The sequence below is a fragment of the Triturus cristatus genome, chromosome 11 (assembly GCF_964204655.1).
Source record: "Triturus cristatus chromosome 11, aTriCri1.1, whole genome shotgun sequence".
Classification (NCBI taxonomy): domain Eukaryota; kingdom Metazoa; phylum Chordata; class Amphibia; order Caudata; family Salamandridae; genus Triturus; species Triturus cristatus.
The window spans coordinates 577,037,831-577,061,827 of NC_140594.1; the positions used below are offsets into that span (position 1 = coordinate 577,037,831).

General features: G+C 47.8%; 1 protein-coding gene across 13 annotated transcripts in view; it reads left to right on the plus strand.

The window, feature by feature from the left end:
- Positions 1–23,997, plus strand: part of LOC146785113 (outer mitochondrial transmembrane helix translocase-like) — a 209,064-nt gene that overhangs the window by 27,339 nt on the left and 157,728 nt on the right. For 9 of the 13 annotated variants that reach the window (XM_085633765.1, XM_085633768.1, XM_085633773.1 and 6 more), the window contains one exon: positions 4,716–4,767. In XM_085633765.1, coding sequence (XP_085489891.1) covers positions 4,716–4,767 — 52 coding nt within the window. Of the gene's footprint in view, positions 1–4,715; positions 4,768–5,807; positions 5,894–23,997 lie in introns of all 13 variants that reach the window. The other 4 variants (XM_085633774.1, XM_085633769.1, XM_085633775.1 and 1 more) reach the window with 2 other exon arrangements.

Here is a 23,997-nt window from a genome sequence, read left to right on the forward strand (position 1 = left end):
CTCTAGTGTCCTGGCTGAGTGACTGCTCGCCAGCTGCCACCACCAGACATGGTTCTGGACCCCTGGGTCAAGAGCCTGCCGCTCTTGGGGTCCTGAAACAAAGCACATCCTGGTATGAGGTGCCAAGCCTCCTTCCCCAGGATGGGCTGGTTCTACGAAGGGGAAGCTTCAAAGGCTTGACGCCATTGTAAGCAACCCCAGCCATTTGCTGCTCCCAGCAACTGGCCCCCACCGGCTCTGACCCCCACTTTGGGCGGGATAATGGGCTGGAAAACTAAGTTACCTCTCAGGTGGGGGAGGCGAGGTGAAGCACAACTCTCAGTCCCTGCCATCTTGAAGATGGGGGGACCCAGCCAACCAGAGTAAGGCTTATGCCCCCCTCCCACTGGAGGGGGGCATAATAGGGGGTGTACCCACCCCAAGAAAGGGACCTATTGGACCCAACCTGTACTTACCTGTAACGTCCCTAAATGTAGTATTTAGGGGCAACCCTGAACCTTGCCTCCTCAGACAAAAATAAACAAGAAGAAGGACAGAAGAGCCGTGCTGAAGAAGAAGATGACACCAACTGACTTGGCCCCAGCCCTACCGGCCTGCCCCGACCTCGACCGACTACAGCTAAATCCTGGTGTGTCCTACAGCCAGCAGCCCCCAAGAATCCAGAGGACCTGCCCTGTCTTCCCAAACCAAACTTTGTCTCTTGTGAGCACCGAATTTGCTCACCCACAGACTCTGGATCCAGCCGGATCCACCAGTCTGCACCACTCAGCACCCGACGCCCACGGCCCGAGTTCGAGTGACCCAACACCCCGAGAAGGTCTCCTTGGCGATCCTGACCCGAGATCCAGTGACCCCCTGACCTGCCTCCAGCCGACATCTGCTGCCTCAATCCGGAGGGTCCGCCCGACCAGGAGCTGGTCAGAAAACCTAACGCCAAAGGACACCCCTGCACCCGACGCCCCACGGCCCAACCAACGGTGTCCTGGCAACACCCAGCATCCCAACTTACTTCTCCAAGTGGTGGTCACCTCCACAAGACCCAAACCAGCACCCTGCACCCGGCCGCCCTATTGCTGCTGTTGGTGCACCTTGGGTGCTAAACCGGATCTCCATTTACCCTGAGCTTAAGTACAGGAGGGTTGCTCCCTCAACCTTGTGGCCTTCTCATAAGCAGCCACCAACTGGAGGCCCCCTATCCCCCATTGGATAACACTGGACGTCAACACTCTGCACCCGGCAGCCCTAGTCCAACTGCGGGTGCTTCGAGAGTGCATCCTAGTCCCTGGGGGAACCCTGGTTCTAACCCCAGAATACCAACTCCAAAACCTAAGTATTTACCGATAAACCGTTAACACTGTTTCTCCCATAGGACTGCATTGACTGCCTTTCTGTGAAAAATATTCTAAGTGTAGAGTTGGTTTGTATGAAACCCCTAAAAACTGCATATGTGTAAACATTGAATTACTTACCTCTAATCTAGGAAATGCCCCAGTGTGATATCTAGGCATATCACACTGATTAGCAAAATTAACTTAAAATGTAATCAAAGAAGTAACGTACACAGTAATCTACAAAGGAACTTTAAAAAGTAATTTTTACTGTTGACTTACATGTAAATCAACTGACTGCATTTTAACCTGCATTCACTGTAATTTACTGCATAAATCTTGCAAAGTATTATTATACTTACCTGTACCAGGCCTGGCTTGGTTCTAGAAAATAAAATATAACTAAATAATATTTTTATACAAACAAGTTGGTGTGAGTTTAGTCTTTGAGTGTGTGACATCATTTCTTGCCTGAGTATGTACAATAAATGCGTAACACTACCCTCTGATAAAGCTTTACTGCTCGCTCACACTACCACAAATTGAGAGTAAGGTATCATCTACTTTTACCTCTGCCTACCTTTGGGGTTCCACTGGACTCTGCACACTATACCTTACTTTGGTATAGTATATACAGAGCCACATGCCGACTGCATGCTCTTTTGCGTGTGGTGTCTGATTCACAGATTGTGACCTTCGCAGGTGGGGCATAACAGTAGTAGTGTCTTCCTCTACCCCGTCAGGCATTGCTGAACTTGCGCCTGTGTGTGTGACCAGATCTGTCTGGTGTGACCAATATCAACGTGCACCGTATCTTGTGCCTCATTTTCAGGGATGTATGGAATTGCAACTCTTCATTGTGTGTAACTGGAACGGTTTGGTGTGACTTGTATCATCGCACACCGACGTTGTGCCCTGATAGTCTAGTGCAACCAATATCACTGTGCACTGGACGTTGTACCTCATTTCCGGGGAGAAGCTGATTTGGCAACTCTTCCTTGTGTTTGACCGAGACGGTCTGGTGCGAACCATATCACTGCGCACCAGACGTTGTGCCGGATTGTCTGGGGGTGACTCTGATCGACGTGTACTTAGCGGGGTGCCTCTTCCTTCCGAGAGCTCCCCAATCCATTCTTCATTTGTTCCCTTTCTGGCCCTCAGTGCAGTGGACCAACTGCTGTCTCCTCACCCAGGCTTCCCCGAAGACATCGTAGTGCAAGGTAGTTTTGCCTGGCTAGGGCCTGGGTGGTGAGAGTGATTGACTGGGCTGTAGGAACTCTTCAGAGAACTATTGGAAGCAGGTCAAGATACTGTGTGACCCCCCTTGCTTTTCAGAACTTGGCTGGTGCCGGAAGGCCCTTGTGGACCCCTTTGATGTGACCGACTATTGCCCTCAGCCCGTTCTTGCTCTGCATCCAGTGGGTCAACTTCTCGAGTGGCTGCCAAATCCCTTTTGCCGACTATCTCCTAATTGACCTTACTGCCTACCCCCACCTGCTTACCTGGGACCCTGACTAAAAGTGACTTCAGCCGCATGCGTCCTAGTGCCTGGGGTAGGGTGGAGTGTCTCCTCCAATCAGGGGGTTGAAAATGGGGTGAGTTGGAGGGTGGAGGCTTGGGGCCACAGGTACTGCAGCGTGTTACCAATTGATCTGCTGGGTATCAGTAGCGATACCAAAGGGGATGATGGACGGAGCGTTTGAGCAAATCAAACACTCACCCCCAGTCAACTGATCTGGGTTTAATCCATCATCATTCTTTAGCTCACTCCACCACCCCAGTTCAGACATGGCCATATGCAAATCAGTCTGACCCTGTGCCTCATTGGAACAGTCCAGCCCGAACTTCCAAGGGTATCAGTAGCACCGCATTAGGGTGCTGGGTGCGTATGTGTGTGTGAGAGTGTTGCATATGGACTTGGCTGATATCTGTTACACCGCTGAGCAGTGTGGAGTGAGTGTGTGAGTGACAGTAGGCAAAATGCCTGTAATTCATGACACTGGCCTACGGTTTGCCAAATACATTGGTTTCTTGCTAGGGAAGCATTACGTTTGACATTGGTTTTTACCCACGTGGCCTCAGTCCGCGGTGCTGCTAAAAAGTGGTATAGTTCGGTACATGTACATATTTTTTATCTCATTGTGACCCTGTCTAACTGTGTGGTGTTGACTTATAATAATTGCTGGGGTAGGCCTGGGGTGGACAAAGTATTGCAACGTATAAGGGTGCTGGGGGAAGGCGGGAGGTAGAATCATATCTTTCCCAAGTGTGCATATTACTGATGTAATTCAAACACGGCCTAGTAAGGCTAGAAATAATTCCAAATGTGATTAACGCCCAGAGGTACATGATGTTCATGTTATGTTGATTATTATGTGTGTGTTGAATACAAACATTATTTACATGCATCAACTGTTAAGTTTCTTTTGTCTTATCGTGAGTGAGTGCTGTGCTAATACTTTACGCATTGCCTCTGTGGTAAGCCTGACTGCTCAGTTCCAAGCTACCCAAGCGTGAGTGCAGGTTATAAAGTGAGTGGTAGGTTCTGCCTCACTGGGGATTGCTTCAGCCAACCAGAAAGTGCCAGTTCCAACACACTACCTTAAATGCTTCTTGAGGCATAAGCCACCGGCTGGTCTCTTCCTTCATTTTAAAGAACAGTGTTCTAGGAGTGTCACCAGGTGAACCCCTTTCCTTCAGAAACCTTATTCGATGGGTTCTTCATCAATCCCAAGCCTGTCAAGTATAATCTTCTTAATTTCTGTATATTGTGTGGTTCCTAACACATTGGTGGCTTGATATGCTGCTTGAGCTTCTCCTACCAATGAAGGAGCTAGGTAGTGTGGCTATCTCTCAATGGGCCATGAGCTAGCCCATTCTACTCTCTCGAAATTAAGGAAAAAAGCATTGGGATCTTCACCCCGACAGCAAAGAAACTGTGGGTCCTGTTGGCACCAAATCTTTACTTTGCGCAATTGAAGTTGGCCTTCCGACACCGTATGTAATTGTTCTGCCTGATTTTTCGAGGACTCTCGGAAGACGTTACACTCAGTTGCTGAGGTTTTAATGTAGCGCCCGGGGCCCTTCTAGTTGCGCCTATCCTTCTGCCAATTGATGAATAACGTTCTCCATCTTTTATCAGCGACAGTATCTCACTTCTGACACCACTTGTAGAAGGGTGTTTCAGGTATATCAGAATAATATTCAAGAAAGACTCATGGGTTCTTTTATTGAGCTTAATTTTTCCTTAGTCTCATTTATTCCACTATGATGACCCAGGCCTCTTTTGGCTGAAGTCCGTTTTTCTACCAATTGGAGTTATTTCCTTCGGGGACGGTTGAGTTTCTCCTCTTCTTAATTTTCATAGTCATTTCTCCCTCTTTTTAGGTGCAGAAGTAGCCAGTCCGGAGTTCCTTAAGGAAGAACAAACACAGCACAAGTGAGTATACTGCTTTAGACTAGTTTTTCTTCGCACTTCTTATGTTTTTCTACACTATTATTTTTATCTTCCTTGCTCTTTTACACGTTTTTTTCTTGTCTAGCTATCTATTTCTCTTCATGACCGCTGTCTTTATGGGCTCCCCCCCAGGTCTCACAAGATTATCAATGCTGGATTTACTCAGTCTCTCTGCTCCTTTTCTTATGTAGGCATTCTATTTTAATTATCTGGTTCTGACCTCATAACAATCTTTTCTTTCTTGGGTGAAAACGTAAAACGACTTTACTGCACCAGATAAACAGAAACAACCTGCACTTAAAACTCCCGGGGTATGTCTCCCTATTCCGTTATGTCTTCTGTGTCTGGGTGGTCTCATCATAGAATATGGACATTGTGATGAAGAAGAAGCCAAGAGAAAACGCGATCCTCCTCTCGACAGTCACAGCTCAGCTGGCAGGGGTAGAATCCCCACACAATAAATGTGTTCTACAGAACCCTCCGAGGTGAGAGTTCTACCCAGGTTGATGTAACCATGCCAACACACCCACACACATGACTACAGGCATCGGTGGGGATATTCACCTTTAGTTTCCCTGTGACAGAATTAGTGTTATTGGGCTGGTTGTGACCCGCTTTCCCCACCCCTCGCCTGCCAACCCTGTACTCAAGCACTCACCTGTGCTAGCCACGCTGTCTAGGAGCATGGTGGGACCGAGTACCTCTCCAGAAGGATCCCTCTTCAGGAGGCACGTAAGCGCTCCTGGAGGCCTCCTCTTCCACTGGCAGTGTCTCCGGTCCAGCACTTCCCTTCCAACTTCTCGTTTCTGCTCTTGTCTTGCCTTTCTCTCGCCGTCCGTGTGCTCTCTCACCAACTTTTTTGTCTTTTGGCCAAGCCTCTCCTTTTCTGTGTCCTTCTCCTTTCTTTATGTCCATAAGGGGTAGATACTGTGTAAGAGGAAACAAAAGTCTTTCCTTTGTGTTTGTTTTATTTCTATGCTGTAGTCCTTCTTTCCTTTTAACCGCTTTACTTTCCTTTTCAGGTGTTGCTGGCCCATTGTCCTCCCCACTCACCCCCCAGGCCCAGTGTTTCAGCCCTTTTAGGAGGATTGTATGTTTTTTGCTGACTGTAAATTCCTATATATTTGTAATTTTATAACTGCATGCCTGATAGTTGCCTTGTTGGAAAACTAATGCTCAATATAGTAGCTTTGAGGTAGTTATGGTGGCAAGCTATGATAAAAACTAATAGGCCTTATTGGTTAGCTAGGAAACATTATGGTCCGATGCCATAGGTCTGATCTGTGTATTATGAAAAGTTATGACAAAAGTGGTAGGCCTGGGATATTCATTGTGAAAAGCATTTGTTAAAGCCAATAGGCCTGTCAGAGTGGATGGTTTTCACACTGTGTGAAAGGATATTGATAGGTATTTTATCAATTGGAATCTCACAGATTATCATGGTGGGCAAGTGTTTTCTTGTTAGCAACCCTCTCCTGTAAAACGCTAGGGCCAGGTGACTGTCACTGTGATAACCTTTGTTAACCCCGCTGTAGTATGGTGGAAGCAGTTAATGATAAAACACCTTGTAGTGTTTAAAAGGAAGGATTATTCCAGTCCAGCAGACCCACGACAGCTCGCCAAGGCAGCAGGGCAGTCAATGAGTGGGATCTCTTAACAATCTAGAATCCCTGTAACAGTGACCTCGTACATTCCAATAAGAACATAACTTTATAGCATACACCTAACAAAGCACAGTGCTAAGCAACATATACATACCCACATACTACACAGCCCCTTTCTTATAATAGCAACAAAACAAAAACAAGAACTAGAGTGTAGCAGTACAAAGTGACTGCAACACAAAGCATATGTAAATTCAATAATACACACAGGGCCATATGTAGGTAGCATAACATTTACCGATTCATTAATACCGAATTTTAGCGATTCGGTATTTATGAATCGGTAAATAGTATGTAGGTAATTAATCGGTAATCATTACCGATTCGGTAAATATCGGTATTTATGAATCGGTATTTACCGAATCGGTAATAATACATCCCTTCCCATTGATTCCTATGGGCCTGGAGGCCCATAGGAATGAATGGGAAGCCAGTTACTATTACCGATTCGGTAAATACCGAATCGGTAATAGGGGAGGCATTATCATGGGTGGCAGGGTGTCACATTGACACCCTGTTGCACACTTGATCCGTGCATGTGTGCACATGTGGCGCACATACATGCCCTAAGGCGGGCAATGTGGTCTATTCTTTGGATGTTCAAAAACCATCTTAACGATAGTAGGGCGGTGCTATTTGGAAGGTTAAACAAAGATCTTAAACATTTCTTTTCAGTACAAGCTATCTGACTAGCATCCCCGTATCCCCATAATTCGGCCCCAGACAGAGCCCCACCCAGGGCAACCACTCTATAGACCTCAAGAACTGGTGAGACAGCTCTGCTCGATCTTTGTACTTTTTCAGGCTCACTGCTGATCTGTGCTGTAGAATGGTTTTGCTTTTACCAAGTTAGAGCTTCCAGGAAAAATTGTCAGAAAGTCTGACTCCCAAGTTTCCCAATTAGACAATCTCCCACCATCATTTTATTTTTGAATGAGCGGTGGGTATTTAGGACCATAAACTTAGATTTTGCAGCCTTTATTTCTGGTCCCCTGCTCTTACAGAAGTTGACAAACCTATCTAGTAGTACCTGTATGCCCATGGGGGTGCGTGATAAAAGTAAAGTGTTGTCAGCAGACAGCAGCACCGGAGTGCTGATGTTTGCTAGCTACACACCAGAGTATGTATAACAATTTTCACATTCTTTAATATCCTGATTTGATAAAGGCAGATTATGGAGGAATAACCGGCTGCTGGCGTCTTGAATATTGCAATCCATTTCAATCTTCAGACCCTGACAGCCATCCTGCATTCCAAACCAACACCATTTGATAGCATTGCCCCTGGACGTATGAGTAAGGTGAAGTTCAGTGAGTGTGAACTTCAGGTACTTGCTGAAGATGTTGTGAATGAGAAGCTTAGGCTCATGGGCTATCTCAGGCAGAAAACAAGTGCAAAAATCATACATCAGATCTGGCATAGTATTACGTAATAAGTCTGTACAGTTTCCACACAACCTCATTGTAATAAACCACCACCCTAGGATTCCTAGTGGCAAGTGCCCGTATAGAACACTTTTGTGTGCCTTAAAGGCACAAGTTGTTCCATCAGAAGTCTCCCTTCTTTGACATCTTTCAGGAAAGCCCTTAAGACCTGGTTATTCAATGAATAGTGCTCCAGCTCGCGTCAGGACTGTTAGCGCCAAGACATCGCTTGGTATTTGTGCGCTGTATTAATTTAAATAACTGGGGAGAGGATGTAGCTGTACAGCTAGAGCGGGCGACCTCGAAGCTGGGGAACCGGGTTCGAGTCTCGGCAACGACCCTGAACATCATGTGATTCTGGGTAAATCACTTAATCTCCCCATGCCTAACAAAAATTAATGTGGTCTTCTGTAATGAAACTGGTGCTCTGTAAGCGCTCTGATAGTCGATCTCTCGGGTCTAGTTTGCGCTATATAAAACTCTAAAAAAAAAATAAATAACATCACTCTTGTATACCAATTTCAGTGGCATGCACGCCAACAAGAATCTTTCATGATTTAGCAATGAGAACATTGTTTGCAATATGAAGGTCCACATTAATGTTAATTTTTAAAATATTTATTAAAGTTAGCACCATCCCATAACTCATAGAGACCCTGTCTGCTCCTCAACTTATCCCAGGAACAAACATTTATTATGTAACACAACTAGGGCGTATCTAGTACATCCTACCTGAACTCACTCTTAAACTAAACTATATAATTACATTACCTATTATCAGTGCACCTCACAACAGTCCGTACATTGTTTAAGTGTGTTTTTGCATGGATTTGGCACAACCTCTGACAAGGTCTTATAAAGGTGACTTGTAACAGGAGTGAGATAGAGAGGAATTGAAAGCTAGCATTGCTGCTACCTGGAGGACCTCCGCAAAACTGTTTTGCAATTCTACCAGCACCGAGTAATTGTCTGGGCCTCCATCATCAACATCATTGCAACATAGATCTCTGCCACATGCCTGGTGAAGTTAGTGATAGCATGGGTGAGGTGCCAAATAACCGTTCTGTTTGCACTCCATTTTTTCTTACCTCTAAGACACAATGCCTGTCAGACTCACAGCAAAGGGCCACAGGGGCTACTGGGCAATGCCATAGTGGGGTGGGTTGTTTGCCACTGGTGTCCTAACGTCTGATCTACTGTGGCTCTTGGCCATGTATTTCTATCTGCACTTCACTCTCAGGGTTGTGATAGCAAGCAATAAAAAGCATTTGCAATGCAATAAGTCTTGCATTACTGAAAGTTTGAGCTATAAGCGTTGCGAGACCTAGTGCATTACAAATGCTTGACAACTCCTGCATGGAGTTTAGGATTATGCTAGAGAAAATAAAGCAGATGGGTCAAATGCCCCTGACTTTGGCATGCAAACAGAGCAGAGTTTTTTTCCTGAGAGGTTTTCCAAATTTTTTTAAAAAATATTTTTTTTTATTAGAAACCGTAGGTACACGATAAAATACAGACAAGGGCCTACAACCACCAGGGCCGGCCGCTATAGAGCCCGAGGGCCCGCAGTGCAACGCCACACATTCAAATGAACCAGAGGCAAAGCTCCCGGCAGTTCGTGAGCACATGTAACAGGCTGTGGCCATAGGCCAGGAGCAATCGGAAAAAACAGTTTCATTTTCTATTAAATATAAAACACACTCAAGGCAATGAGAGTCCGAAATAGCAGCGTGCCCTTCCCAGGACGGGGAGCAACGTACAGTGTCCAAAGCAGTTCTTGTCTGGAAGCGGTAATGGGGGGCAACGGGAAGACAAAGCATGGAACACACCTCACACCATCCCGCAGAATGCGTGGCTAGGGGGACAAAGCAATATCGACCTCTAATGGCAGAGGCGGGGTGCAGATACGTCCACGATATAAATTCCATGGACCCCATACCTTAGTCCATTTCCCTGGCTTGCCTCTCGCCACATACACCGTCTTTTCCCTAAACATACACCAGTCCATATTCTCCTTCCATACCTCGATCGTGGGCGGCCTCGGGGAGCCCCATAGCTGTGCAATGTTACGCTTAGCCACCATGTACCCCAGAGTCACCCACTGCGTCTGTGCCGCATTATAATCATTCGGTTCCCAGACATTCAACAAACACCTCCTAGCCTCTGGCAACAGAGCGACGTGCGTGACCTCCTCCATTACGGTGTGGATACCATTCCAGAATCGCACAACCTCCGAACACTCCCATAAGATATGAAGAAAGGTACCCGGCAGGCCACATCCACGCTTACACAGTCCATCCATCGAGTAACCCATACGCAGCAGACCGGGCCCTGTGACATACACTCTATGAAGGATCGTCAGTTGTACGAATCGTAAGCGGGCCGGGATCGCCACCTCTTTCGGGGAGGCCACCGCCGAAACCCAGTCCTCATCGTCCAGTTCCAAGCCATCGCCCGTCCATGCCTCTCGCAGACGGAGCAGCAAGTCCGCGCGATCATTAATGAGTTTCTTATAAATCAGAGAAATAGTGCTGTCGGGCACGTAGCCATCCAACACTCTATCCTCCAGTGGGGAATACTCGGGGATAGCAGCAACGTCCGGAAAAACCAAACACAGCGCATGGTAAACTTGCGCATACCGGAAGTACTCTCTATTGTTTAATTTATATTCAGTTTTAAGCATTTCAAACGTTTTGAAAGACCCCTTCGCCCAAAGATCACCCACCTTACATATACCAATCATATCCCATTTCTCAAAGCCTTTCGATCTCCACAAACAGCCCAGCCGCCCGGAGGCATACAACGGCGTCGCCCGAGTCAAGCGATCCCTCCACCCCATTGCAGCATTCGCCGCGTGCCACACACGTACCGCAACCTGCGTGGGTCCTGTCAACCGCGTGTCCGGGGTCACCGAGTACAGCACCCTATTATAATCCCCACCCGGGAGCAGAAATTTATCCATCTCGAAGGCCGGATTCAAGGCAGGACCGTATATCCCGTGGTTCACCGCCGCCAACTGAGACGCCCAATAGTATCGTTTAATATTGGGGAGGGCGACCCCCCCATCGTACCAAGGGAGCGTCAACTTGGCGAGAGCAATCCGCGGCCGCCCGTCCCAAAACAGTTGGCGCTGAAGACCCTCCACCTCCCGGAAATAACGGGCCGGCACGACATCTAGAGTATTTTGCAAAGCATACAAGAAGCGAGGTAGCGACATCATTTTAAACAATGCCGCCCGTCCGAGCGGCGAGAGCGGAAGGCATCGCCACCTCGCGACGTCGGCCTTTAATCGCTGGAGGGGAGGGAGAAGGTTTCGCTCATAGCGGACCGCGGGATCCAGAGAGATAAAGATTCCCAAATATTTGAACCCCAGTGTAGCAATCTGGATGGGGCAATCCCGTGGTAGGAGGGGGGCCTCGCCCGAGAGGACGTAAACACATGACTTGGCCCAGTTAATGACCAGGCCAGAGTTGCGACCAAAGGAATTCAGTACGTCCACCAATATAATTAGCGACTGTCGGGGAGAGGTGAGATACAGAAGGATGTCATCCGCGTAAAGGGAGACACGGTCTTCAAACTCCGGCGTCCATCTAATGCCTCGCAGCGACGGCTCCCAACGCAACCAGGCGGCGAGAGGCTCCAAAGAAAGTGCAAAGAGAAGGGGTGACAACGGACATCCCTGCCGCGTACCTCTCCCCAGTGCGAAGGGAGCCGACACCCTACCATTCACCACCACCTGAGCCAGTGGGTCAGCATATAATAATTTTACCCAACCAATAAACTCAGGGCCGAACCCAAATTTCGCCAACATGGCCCAAATATACGGCCACTCCAAAGTGGCAAACGCCATAGTGGCATCTAAAGATGCCAAGATGGCCGGCTCACGTATAAACTCCGCTCTAGCAAGCACGCCGTGCAACCGCCTCAAATTCAGAGCGGTATTCCGATGGGGTATGAAATCGGACTGATCCTGATGAATCAAGTCGCCCACGACCCGAACCAGTCGATTAGCCAATACCTTAGCCAGAATTTTGGGTTCTGCGTTCAACAGCGAAATGGGCCGATAGGAGGCGCAGCGATCTCGCGGCTTCCCCTCTTTGCGTATCACAACTATGTTGGCGAGACGTTGGTCAGGGGGGAGGAAGCCCGCCACACGTGCCGCGAAAAACATGTCCCGAAGATACGGCGCTATCTTATCGGGACGCAACTTATATAGTTCGATGGGAAGACCATTAGGACCCACAGCCTTACCCGATGCGATCGAGCGAGTGGCCAGAGCGATCTCATCTGACGACAACTTCGCCTCCATCAATACTGCATCAGCCTCCGATAGGGTTGGCAATGCAATATCTCTAAGCAACAGATGAGAATCCTCCTCCGAACGCACAGAAACCGGTGAGTATACCCCGCGGAAATAATCCGCGAAGCAGTCAACGATCTCCACCGGGTCAGTCACACGCACTCCATCCGTTCTCTCCACAACGGGCACCACCCTGCTCGCTCTCTCCTTCTTATCCAACCAAGCAATCAACTTTCCGGCCTTATCCCCCACATCATACAGTCGTCCTTGCTGCTCTCTACTCATCCCTTTAGCGGCTTCCGTGACTAGCGCTCTATAATCTGATTGTTTGAGGCTGTAAACGTGCAATTTCGCATCAGTAACTCCCCGTTCCAAGTCCTCCTCCATTTCAGCTATTTCATTTTCCAGGCGAACCACCTCTGCTCTCTCGCACCTCTTAGCATGGGAGATAAGGGACAAGGCCTGCCCCCTGATCACCACTTTATAAGCCTCCCATAGGGAGACGGTCGACGACACAGACCCCACATTATCATTGAAGTAGTGATCAGTGGACTTGACCAGCTCCACGCGGATCTTAGGGTTACGTATATACCAAGGGCTAACGGGTGCTACTCTCCCCTCTGCCCCAGGGACATCCTTCAGTTGCAACCATATAGGGGAATGGTCAGAAATACCACGGGCTAAATGACGCACCTCCCCAATCATACCAGCTTGGATCGCCGGCATAAGCATATAATCAAGTCTCGAGAGACTCCCATGGGCCCCCGAGTGAAAGGTATATTGCGCCTGTCCCGGGTGCATCAATCTCCAGCAATCTACAAGTCCCAAGGTGTCCAAAAAGCCACCCAACCAGGCCTGAGCCCTAGGGAGATCCCTGGGGGGGTGACGGTCCTCCAACCCGGAGACAACAGCATTAAAGTCACCCCCCAACACCAGAACCCCCCCAGGGAGTCCCAGGACCAAACGCCCCAGATCAGCAAATGTAGCCGTCTGTAACCCCGGAGGCACATACACAGCAACGAGCGAAACAGTCCTACCCTCCCATCCCCCCACCAGTGCCACATAGCGCCCCCTATCATCGTGAAGCACCTCGTCCACCTCCAATGGGAGAGAGGCCCTAACCAAAATGCCCACTCCCCTAGAGCCAGAAGTGAAACCAGAGTGAGCGGCAAGGCGATAGCCCCTCCTATTTAGGGCATGGAAGGAGTTCCCAATCAAATGTGTCTCCTGCAGGAAAACAATGTCGGGCGAAGTCCGTTTCAAAAACTGCAACACCGCCCCACGCTTGATCCTGTCCCCCAGTCCATTTACATTCCACAAAAGGATTCTCAATCCCCTACCCCCCATCCCACTCCTGTGCATGATACCCACATCCCGGAAAGCACAAACCGGATAAGTCAGCAGAGAACTTCACATTGCCTTGCGAAACAAACAAACAATCCCCAACAACCCCCCTCCCCCACAATCCCCAAACCACAACTCCCCCCTCCCTGCACCCCTGCTTGAGCCCAAACAGCCCCCCCAACTCGCAGTGTGCCTGTCGCCCTAACATATACCACAAAAAGAACCCCAGAAGGAGGAAAGGACCCCAATAAGCTCCCCACAACCCCCAGGCATTTGGAGGGCAGATTGTGCCAAACTAGGGTCCAGTTGAGCCAAGGTACAAAACGTCACCAGTCCAGTCCTTCACCAGGAACCAAGTTCTAGGCCTGCTCCACCAAATCCTGTCCGCGCTCCGCCGTCCGACTGTCTCGATCCTGTCTCCGAGGCAGGGCATCCAACCAGTCTCCAACCGCCTCCGGACGGTCGAAAAAGTGTGAGCGACCCCGGAACTCAACCCGCAGCCTAGCCGGGAATAACATCGCATACTTCAGCTCCATGTCCCTCAGGCGCCGTTTGACGCCCAAAAAACCCAGCCGTTGTTTTTGGACCGCTTGCGTGAAGTCCGGGTAAAAGCTAACATTAGAGTTCTCAAACTTCAGCGGCCCGGCCACCCTCGACGCCTGAAGGATAGCATCCCTATCCCGAAAGTTAAAGAGTCGGGCGATTATAGGCCGCGGGGGAGCACCAACTTTGGGCGCACCACCCGGAATCCTGTGGGCCCGCTCCACTGCAAAGAACTTGCTCAGTCCCTTGGGCGCGAGACGATTGATCACCAGATCCTCCACAAAAAGATCCGCAGCAGAGTCCTCCGACCTTTCCGGCACTCCAATGATACGGACATTGTTCTGTCTAGCCCTGCTCTCGGAGTCCTCAAGTCGACGGTCCGTCAGATCACTGGCTAGCCGCAACCTACGGACCTCCGTCTGCAGGGCGGCCACGTCAACAGTTAGACTCGACGCCGCCTGACTCAAGGAGTCGACCCGCTCGTTAGTTTTGGACAGGTCTGCCCTGACCAAATTCACATCGATCAGGACCGCGTCCAATTTATGAGCCAAGGTATCAAACTGCTGACCCACAGCGGTCTTCATCTCCTCAATGGCCCATGACGTCCAGCAAAGTCAATTCTGACGATGGGTCCGAGACCTCTTTAGACCTCTCAGGCGATTTATGTGAGCTACCAGGGGATCCCTTTGCCTGCGCATATCGATCCATATTATTGACCTGGGTAATGGCACCCCTCCGAGTTGACTTGGGTTTCGACTTGTCTCCGTCTAGTCTCGCCGCCATCGTCCGGAGGCCACCAAGGTTGGCACCCGCCCACGCCAGGAAAAAGAGACCGGGTAGCTAATTCAATTGAACACAGCCGTCGCCGACAGTAAGCCCATGTATAGTCCGAGAGTCAGGCCAGACACTCCGCCGTCCGTGCCCCTCCGAAACACCAAAGTCTCTCAGCCGATATCAGAAAACGAGCTTGAAAACGAAAGTGAAAGTGCGGGGTCCGTGACAGGTCGAGCCCAACCAGCCGCTGTTGTTCACTTCGTACCCGGGCACTTCACCAGCTCGAGATCGGGACCAAGGCGAGAGCAGGCCGCAAACTTCGGAGTGCAACCATTCCGGTTCCCGGCGTCCGATCCGGATTTGGAAAACTGGTGGCACCTCAGCGCAAGTTCATCTGCAAACGCCCGTCGAATAAACCAGGATTAAGTCAGGATAGACGTGGGAGGTTGCGGTGGCCCTCGAGAGCCGTAAGCCTACGCGGCCATCTTGGTTGCGCGCTAGGCTCCTCCTTCCAGGTTTTCCAAATTTACTTTAACTCAGTTCCGTAATTGTTCTACTGTTTAAAAAACATTCACTAGTCATCGGGCTTCTCAATTTTAGGAATGGCCATGAAACCTTGAATGGCTGGTCAGCACATAATTTCAGTCATTTTGTGATCTTGCTTCATGTCCATGTACTGTGCCGTCTTTGGACTTTGTTCTGGAGAATATGTCACTGTGGGCTACTGGGTGCAAGGATGTGCACACTCCACTCCCGGGCAAGCTCTGGGCACTGACGTACCCTGATCACATACCCCTCAGTCTTAAGTGTACTGCTTGCATACCGCTGCAGCTCTCTAGCTTCCTTCCCACTACTGACTTCACTAATGAGCTCTTCAAAGACAGTCACGTACCTAAGGCCTCTGTCTTCCACGTCGTTGTCCTGTATGTGTTTTTAAAAAAAAAAAACATTTTATTGGCATTTGTTAAAATGACACAGACAACAAAACTATGCATCACAACAGATCATGAACAGTTGATTACATATCTCTACATGTATATTCCCTCTCCCCTTCTTCTAATGGTCATCCTCTGACTTAACGTTCCCAATCCTTGTCCTTGTTCTGATGGGGAGGTGCAGATATTCCCCCGATATGTGTTCCATTTCCCCCATATCTTGTCCTGCTTCTTGGGGCATCCCCTATTTGTATAGACCGCACGTTCAGCTAGCATGCACCAATCCACGTCTCGCTCCCACTCAATTATCATTGGCAACTCAAGAGTCCCCTATTTGCGGGCAATCTTACTCTTCGCCAGCATGAAGCCAGTAGCAGGCCATAGTTGTTCCATGCGGGTGAGGTCCGTGGCATCCCATATATTCAAAAGGCATATTTTGGGAGATAGCGTTAAAGCAGTTCCGCATGCTTCTCCAACCGCCTCCCAGTATGTCTGGATCAAGAGGCATTCCCAAAGTGTGTGGTAAAAGGTGCCCGTCCCTCCACATTGCCGCCGACAGTCCGCAGAACAATTGCGGCCCATCTTAACCAGTGTCTGTATGTGGTTTTAATGCAGTCACGCGACACACCATGCTATTACAGATTCCCTTATCTCACCCACTTCAGGTACCCATATAGTCTGGAAGTTAAGGTTGCTTTCACCTCCCCGTCCTTTTATGCATCTCATTTGACTATTACATTGAATTAGTCATGTTTTGGTTTTCACTCTACGTCCTCAAGTGCTATTAGAAGAGGGTTGGTAATCAGCAAAAATCGTGATGTTTTCAGGTAAGGATAATGTAAAGGCCGCATTCGGTGTTCTCACCACTGATGAAATTGATGATACATCTGGTAATGTCATATGTGATGCATTAGGATGTCATGTCACGAGTGCAGACTTGTATGTGATAATGAGCAGTGCGTAGTAGGGGGGAGTAAATGGTGAAGGTGCTGTATCTGTTAGCATCAGTAGTTTACCATTTTTGGATAATTACCATTAATTACTATTACATAATCTGACTATTACATACACGGTATATGCAGCATAAAAATGTATGTGTACTCTGCAGACTTTATATGCTGCTTTGAAATTATGATCCATTAAGATGGCCCTATGGCCAAAGGAGTCTTCGAGTGGTGTATGTGAGGCTCGTAAGAAGTAGTAGAAAGAAAGTGTAACTTTGGCCCTAAAACGTAAGTGATTCATTCATTCATAAGTTTGATTATGTGTCTGTCCCTTGATTGACCGCCGGGGAGTACTCTTGAAGCACTGATACGACCAAAGGAAACGAATGACTAATACAATACGTGACCATATGCAAATAAATCTGCTTTCCAGTAGCTATTTCCCCCTAAATAGCAAGTCGGAAGTTGTAGGTAAAACAGAAAGTTTAGCTTGGTCGCCTATGGGTGGTGCATTCGGTTAATACAGGAAATCTAAATTGTGAAGAAAATACGAACTATGCCACCTGGGCATCTCGGAAGATGTATGTACTCATTAAAGAGTAGTTAACTTTGTAATTTAGCATAGATGTAGACATAACATTAAAGTATTAAAACAAACCTGCAACAGATTTCTCTGAATACCATAAAAAAAATTTAAGAAAGGAAATGTACCTACACCAGCTGCTTCCAACATATGTTTGTGGTTTTCCAATGGAGCGAGGTGCTCATTTTGCAAATAAAGGCATATGGCCGCCGTTGGCGGGTACGCTAATGAAAAGAAAGGCGCGCGGCTGCTATAGCGTGCTGCGCTGCCAAGCAAAACAAGCTGGGTTAAAGGGGTCTCCTCCGTGCTCGTCCTCCAGCTCGCTGGGAGCCCTCGCGTCAGTCCCCGAGCCTCCTCTCCGCAGCCAGTGTGAGCCCCAGGTCCCGTGGAAGCCCGTGGTGAAGTTCTGGAAGTTGATGGCCCTGTCGCGGATGGTGTCCAGCTGCTAGAAGACGGCCTCTGCCTCCTCTGGGCTGACGCGGAGCTCAGCGCACAGCGATTCAAAGTCCTCTCACTCCAGGCGCCCCAAGAGGTTGCTGTCACTAGAGAGAAAGAGAACACAGAGCCGGGACACCTCGCTCTGCGAGGCCTATGCCTTTGTCCCAGCTCAATAAACAAAAAGCACACAAAACGTATAACATCCAAGTAAATGGGCCAGTAGCCATGGGAGGATACAAATGAGGACATGACCCTACTAAGGAGGGACTAACATGCCTCATTATGAATCAGAAGACAGCATTTACAAAGGACAAACACACAAGCCAATGAAAAATAAGGGCGGGGTAGTGGTTGAAGCTTCTCTCCGTACTGGACCACCACAGATCTTCGCAGAGCAGCGCTTGCGCGCTGGCTCACGCTCGACCTAAAAATGCTTCTCAGTGAGACAGTGTGTGGACAAGAGGTCAGAAGTTAGCAATCAACCAACAAACACAATAATGTATTTTTTGCCCAGTGCTTATCCTTTAGGTAAAAAGAAAGTACTTTATTTTCACAGCAAATAGAAATACTACACACCACACTTCAATGGGGTTACAGTTACAGGGTTGCAACCTCACCTATATGATTTAGTGAATATTGGGGGTAATTATAACGTCCTGCCATCCATTACTGTGCCTCTCCCTACACTTGGAATTTCATTTGTGTCCGTCGTAGCTTAGACAAAGGTTCTGGAATAGACATTGATTAGGCACTGATGCTGATCACAAGCGATTATCTCACTGTGTAGGTCATAGGTAGGGTGTCCTGTTATTGGTTTTCTTTTAATCGTTTTCAAATGGTAGAAATCCTCCTGATTGACATCCTCCTTACTTGGTTTAAACTGGTAATCATAGATTTCCCCGCTAGATGGCAGCATTGCCATATCTATATTTCAAGTACTTTCTCTGTGAGATTTTAACTACTACTTAACTATGTTTTTAGGTCTCGCGTGGCGTTGCAGGGCAGAGCCCTGCTCCGCCTCCGCGAGAGATTTTGTAGGAGAGGATTTTCAGAAGAGGGCTTTAAGCCCCGCCCCTCATTTCCATTGGCTGGCGTCACCGTTTATGCTAAACGGTGGCCAGCCATTGGAAATTAGCTATGTATGTTGCCTCCCTTTGGCTTTTTGTGCTGGCCCACTTGGACTTGCTCGCCTGCTTTCCTTCTGCCCTAAGCGATTTCTTATCTTTATGGGGCCATGTGTTTAAATGGGGAGGGAGCAGATTGGAGGAAGCAATAGAAAAAGTGGAGGTTGGTGCCCGTGTGGCTCGGAAATCGCGGCTCCGAGTAGAGAAATCCCAGCTGCGCTTCCCAGGCTTAGTCCAGACTAAAGAGCAGCCGCTGCCCGACAGGAGCTCAACCGCAGCGCCCCCTGGGGGTGACCAGGGGTAACAGCAGCGAAGGGCTCGGCTGAGCGCTAAATTCTCCAGGCACCTGTCAGCGCTCCGCCTGCCCCCTCTGTTTCTCTCCCGCACTTCCATCCTCGCTTCTTTAACTATCCAACCCGTTCTCTCTTGCTGTTATTCATTCTCTCGTTTCTCTTCTTGCTCTATTTGTTCTTCTATATTTCACCGTTTTTATGTCTCCTTTTTTCTAATTCTAAAATAGCAGGATAAAAGGGCCATTAAACAACTAATTGAAATGTTTCTTGGTGCTCAGATGATAGACGTTATTATCAAACAATCGGACTCATACTTTTAACCACCACAGGATGAAAGGTGGCGTCAACTCTACCGAGAACATGTAACCATAACAGTCATCATGCACACATTTCTGCAGGAGGTATTCCACCAGCTCACTAGCCCTAAAGAGAAGAGGAATGGTCCTAACGTACGTTACAAAAGACACACTTTTGCACAGCAGGTGTGATGGAACCCATTGAGCTATGTCATCGAATAAGAATAACTTTCCAAATATCAGACGGCTCAAAAGCTGTTAATACTTGTAGCTGGGAGAGACGTAGTGGTAGGGATGGCCGAGACAGAGAATGTGCCAGAGGTGCCCATAAGTGGGCACTGGACTGCCAGCCTCACCTTAGCTGGATCACGAGACCGCCGTACAAATCTGCAGAGGCGTGGGCGCCTTGTCAGCCACAAGATGCTTATAGAGACATGCTTAAACACATACAAAGCCTCCCGTTCCCATGCTGTGTTTTATATCTGTTCAGGGCAGGCTGCCCTCAGCAGAGAAGCTGGAGGGGTGGGAGTCCAGATTTCTCTCCACCAAGCGCCCCACATCTTGTGATATTTGAGGGGGGCTGCCTTACTCTAGCAACATTAGAAAACGTTTCCTGGCTGGGCGACAAACAGCACATGCAACCACCTAAGGCACTCTCGCAGGTTCAACACGTTTGCTTCACTACGTCAACACGTACCTGATAGCCCAGTGGGCTAATGCACTTACTGTGGAGAACTGAGCATCATCTGAAGGTCAGAAAGAATCCACGTAGCCCCTCATCCTTCTGAGGTTATGTACAGAATGCCACTGATTTTGGAGAACACTGCTCACTCTTAGCAGCAATCACTGCAGTCCACACAGGGTCCTAAAATGAATTCGATTTTTAATTTTCAAAGATGCCAACCAGTCAAGACTCCTTTATTGTCTTGAGGATTAAATATCGGGTGATATTTTCCTGAGAAAAAATGAAACCGAGCATATAGTGGCTGCCCTCGACATTCTGAGCAGGCGCAGCACTGAGGCTTGGGTTGCAGAGTGTACGATGCAGGTGCATTCAACACCTTTTCTAAGAAATTGGCACATGCGCCTGACTCAAGCGTAGTCACTAGGCTGTGGATGCTCCAAATAACAATGACCTACGAGGTAAGGGCTAAGGCTCAACATGTGGAAACCCAAAGAATCAACACAACCAGCAGGTCTCCGAGTGACAGCAGCAGCACTTAGAGGATGCTGACGTGGAATATCACCTAAGCGAGGACGGTATCAAAACTCACGTATTCACTCACTGATCCAGCTACACAACCCTCTGTGAGTGAAGCACCCGTTCCAGAGATCTGCCTGTAACCTACATGTCCTCATGCTTAAGTGCACGATATATGAGTGATGAAATAGTACACTTATCTGCCCAACGGATCTGTTCTGCAGAGCATGGAAGACTGCACTTACTGCCTTCGGTGAGGGGGAAGAAGGCTGCACTTACTGCCTTCTGAGAAAGAGGGAGAAAACTGCACTTACTGCTTTCAGCGAGAGCGGTAAAATACTGCACTTACTGCCTTCTGTGAGAGGGAGAAGTCTGCACTTACTGCATTCTGCGAAAGAAGGGAAAGACTGCACGTACTGCCTTCTGCGAGAGATGTAGAAGATTGCACTTACTGCCCTCTGTGTGAGGGAAAAACCTGCACTTACTGCCTACTGTGAGGGAGACAGAAGACTGCACTTACTGCCTTCTGTGAGAGAGGGAGAAGATTGCACTTACCGCCTTCTGTGAGGGGGAGAAGACTACACTTATTACCTTCTGTGAGAGAGGGAGAAGAGTACACTTACTGCCTTCTGTGAGGGGGAGAAGACTGCACTTACTGCCTTCTGTGCGGGGGGCAGAAGACTGCACTTACTGCCTTCTGTGAGGGAGAGGATTGCCCTTACTGCCTTCTGTGAGGGAGAGAAGACTGCACTTACTGCCTTCTGTGAGAGAGAGAACACTGCACTTACTGTCGTCTGTGAGGGAGAGAAGATTGTACTGACTGCCTTCTGTGAGGGGGAGAAGATTGCCCTTACTGCCTTCTGTGAGGGAGAGAAGACTGCACTTACTGCCTTCTGTGAGGGTGAGAAGACTGCACTTACTGCCTTCTGTGAGGGGGGAGAAGACTGCACTTAATGCCTTCTGAGAGGGGGGAGAAGAGTGCACTAACTGCCTTCTGTGAGGGAGAGAAGATTGCACTTACTGCCTTCTTTGAGGGGGAGAAGACTGCACTTACTGCCTTCTGTGAGGGAGAGAAGATTGCACTTACTGCCTTCTGTGAGGGGGAGAAGACTGCACTTACTGCCTTCTGTGAGGGAGAGAAGATTGCACTTACTGTTGATATAGATATAGATACAGCTATATATGTTCCCCTAACACCATATATGACCCAATTCTTCTTTCATATACCACTGCTATCACTGGTGGCTCTGTAGCACTTTCTACCCCTGTTCAAAGCAGGCACTCCACTTCAAAGTCTAGGCAGAGGATGAGCTCAGGAAGAGTGGTTTCCACAATATCGTTTATCCTTTTGCAATGTCTTTTAGGACAGGTTCAGCTGCTGTTTCTGCCCGCTTTGTTCTGATAAATATTGTCCTTTCAGCATGCCTTTTGTTTTTTCCAAGGAGTGTTAAGGTTTATCCATATATATATTCCAGTGACAGTCGCCACTAGGTTGTTACAGTTAGGTTTGCTTTTCCATAGGTATGGCATTTTTTTGGTTTGCTAATAACTTTGGCAACATTTGATGAATTTTCACAAAACCAACCAAAGAAAAAGCCAATTTATTTCAGCTCTTCCCTAGAAAGATTCGGGGTGATTCATCATGCTGGGACCGAGAAAAAGTTCCCATGCATTTTCCATAGACCTCTTTGAGAAGCACAACCACAAAAACTGCTGAACGGAATTACACCACATTTGGCAGGAAGCGAAGTCTTGCTACACAGATTGTGCATTTTAATTATTTGGTGTAAATCCATTCAGTTACTTTGGAGAAATTAAGGTTTTAAAATAGATAACTGACAGAATATCGGAATAGAAATTTTGTGTGGACATAATATTGTGTCAAACAATTCGAGGACTAAAATATTGAGAAAGCTAATTGCGTTCTGGAGTGAATGAGCTTTGTGGCCGGCCATCTTTGGTGGAAATGCAACCTTTTTTAAAGCCTTTATTTGTCCAGATTTTAACCAAGGTGGTCCATTCGGCGTTAACTCTTTTTTTCAACCAGGTGTCAGAATAATGGGCTATAATGGCTTTCAGTAAATTTTGGGGAATGCCCCAGGTGTTCGGTTTTAACTGGAATTTGATCTTGAGAAGCTGTCAAATGCTGTTTAAAACCAGCATTTGCAATGTAATAGGTCTCGCCTTCGCGAAAGTTTGAGCTATTGGCATTGTAAATGACAATGCCTTTTATTTATGTGTTTTGAAAACCTGCAAGCGGTGCGTAAACACGCACTTTGTACTTATAGTCTTTGCGTACGAGAAGCAAGGCTGGCAGTAACTGCGCCTCTTTTACTGCCAGCCTTGTTTCTCGTAAGCAAAGACTATTAGTGCAAAGTGCGTGTTTACACACCGCTTACAGGTTTTCAAAACACATAAATGAAAGGTATTGTCATTTACAATGCCAATAGCTCAAACTCTCACAAAGGCGAGCCCTATTGCATTGCAAATGCTTGTTCTCATAGTCTCAGGCTATTTGTCTCTTGCGAGCAGTGAGATGCACTGGCTACTGAGTCAATTTTGATACTGTAATGTGGCATGCTAATTAGCACCTTTAGTCATTAGCACCTCCTAAGGTGTGCCCCAAAAGCTGCATTTAGCAGCATATTTTATCTGGTGCTACATCTTCCTTCCATCGGCCTGCTTGTAATCAACATGATCAGCTATATAAATCCAAGAATGTTCTCCCAATTGTGTTCTGCTGTTCCAACCACCTCTGCCCTCCTCTCAAAAAGATAAAATACGAAGATTAGTAACTTTCCTATACTCCACCTCCTTACATCAACAGAGATGTTTTGTGATTGCCTGTGACCCTCGAAGAAGCTTTTGAAAGAAAAACCCAAACGAACCTCCTATGCATGCTACTTTCTTTAATAGTTGGTCTACTACAATAAAATCACTGAATGTACACTGGAGAATACCCATTGTAATCTTAAAAAATAGACCTTGAAAAAAGGACAGCCTATTCATAGGTCAGTTTGGTCATTCTTGAATCTAAAAGAGTTTGTAGTAGCAAAGATTATCATTCTAACATTCTCATTTGCAAAATGAAGACCGTCTTCTAGTCTTTGCAAGTTTGTGCCCCTTATTACCTCCTCAACAGAGATGTGGTTTGGGTGGTGCAGTGAGAGTTCTGCCTCCTTTAGCGTCAGCTCTGGCGATTGTGGGAACATGGGCTGCTGTCTTGTTCTTCACTTGACCACCAGAGTTGAACAGAGCGGGAGACTTGATTGGTTGGTGCTTGTCTTTGTCAGTTGTGACCTCTGGCCCTGGTGCAAACGGGTGCTCATCTTCTGCAGTTCCATCTCCA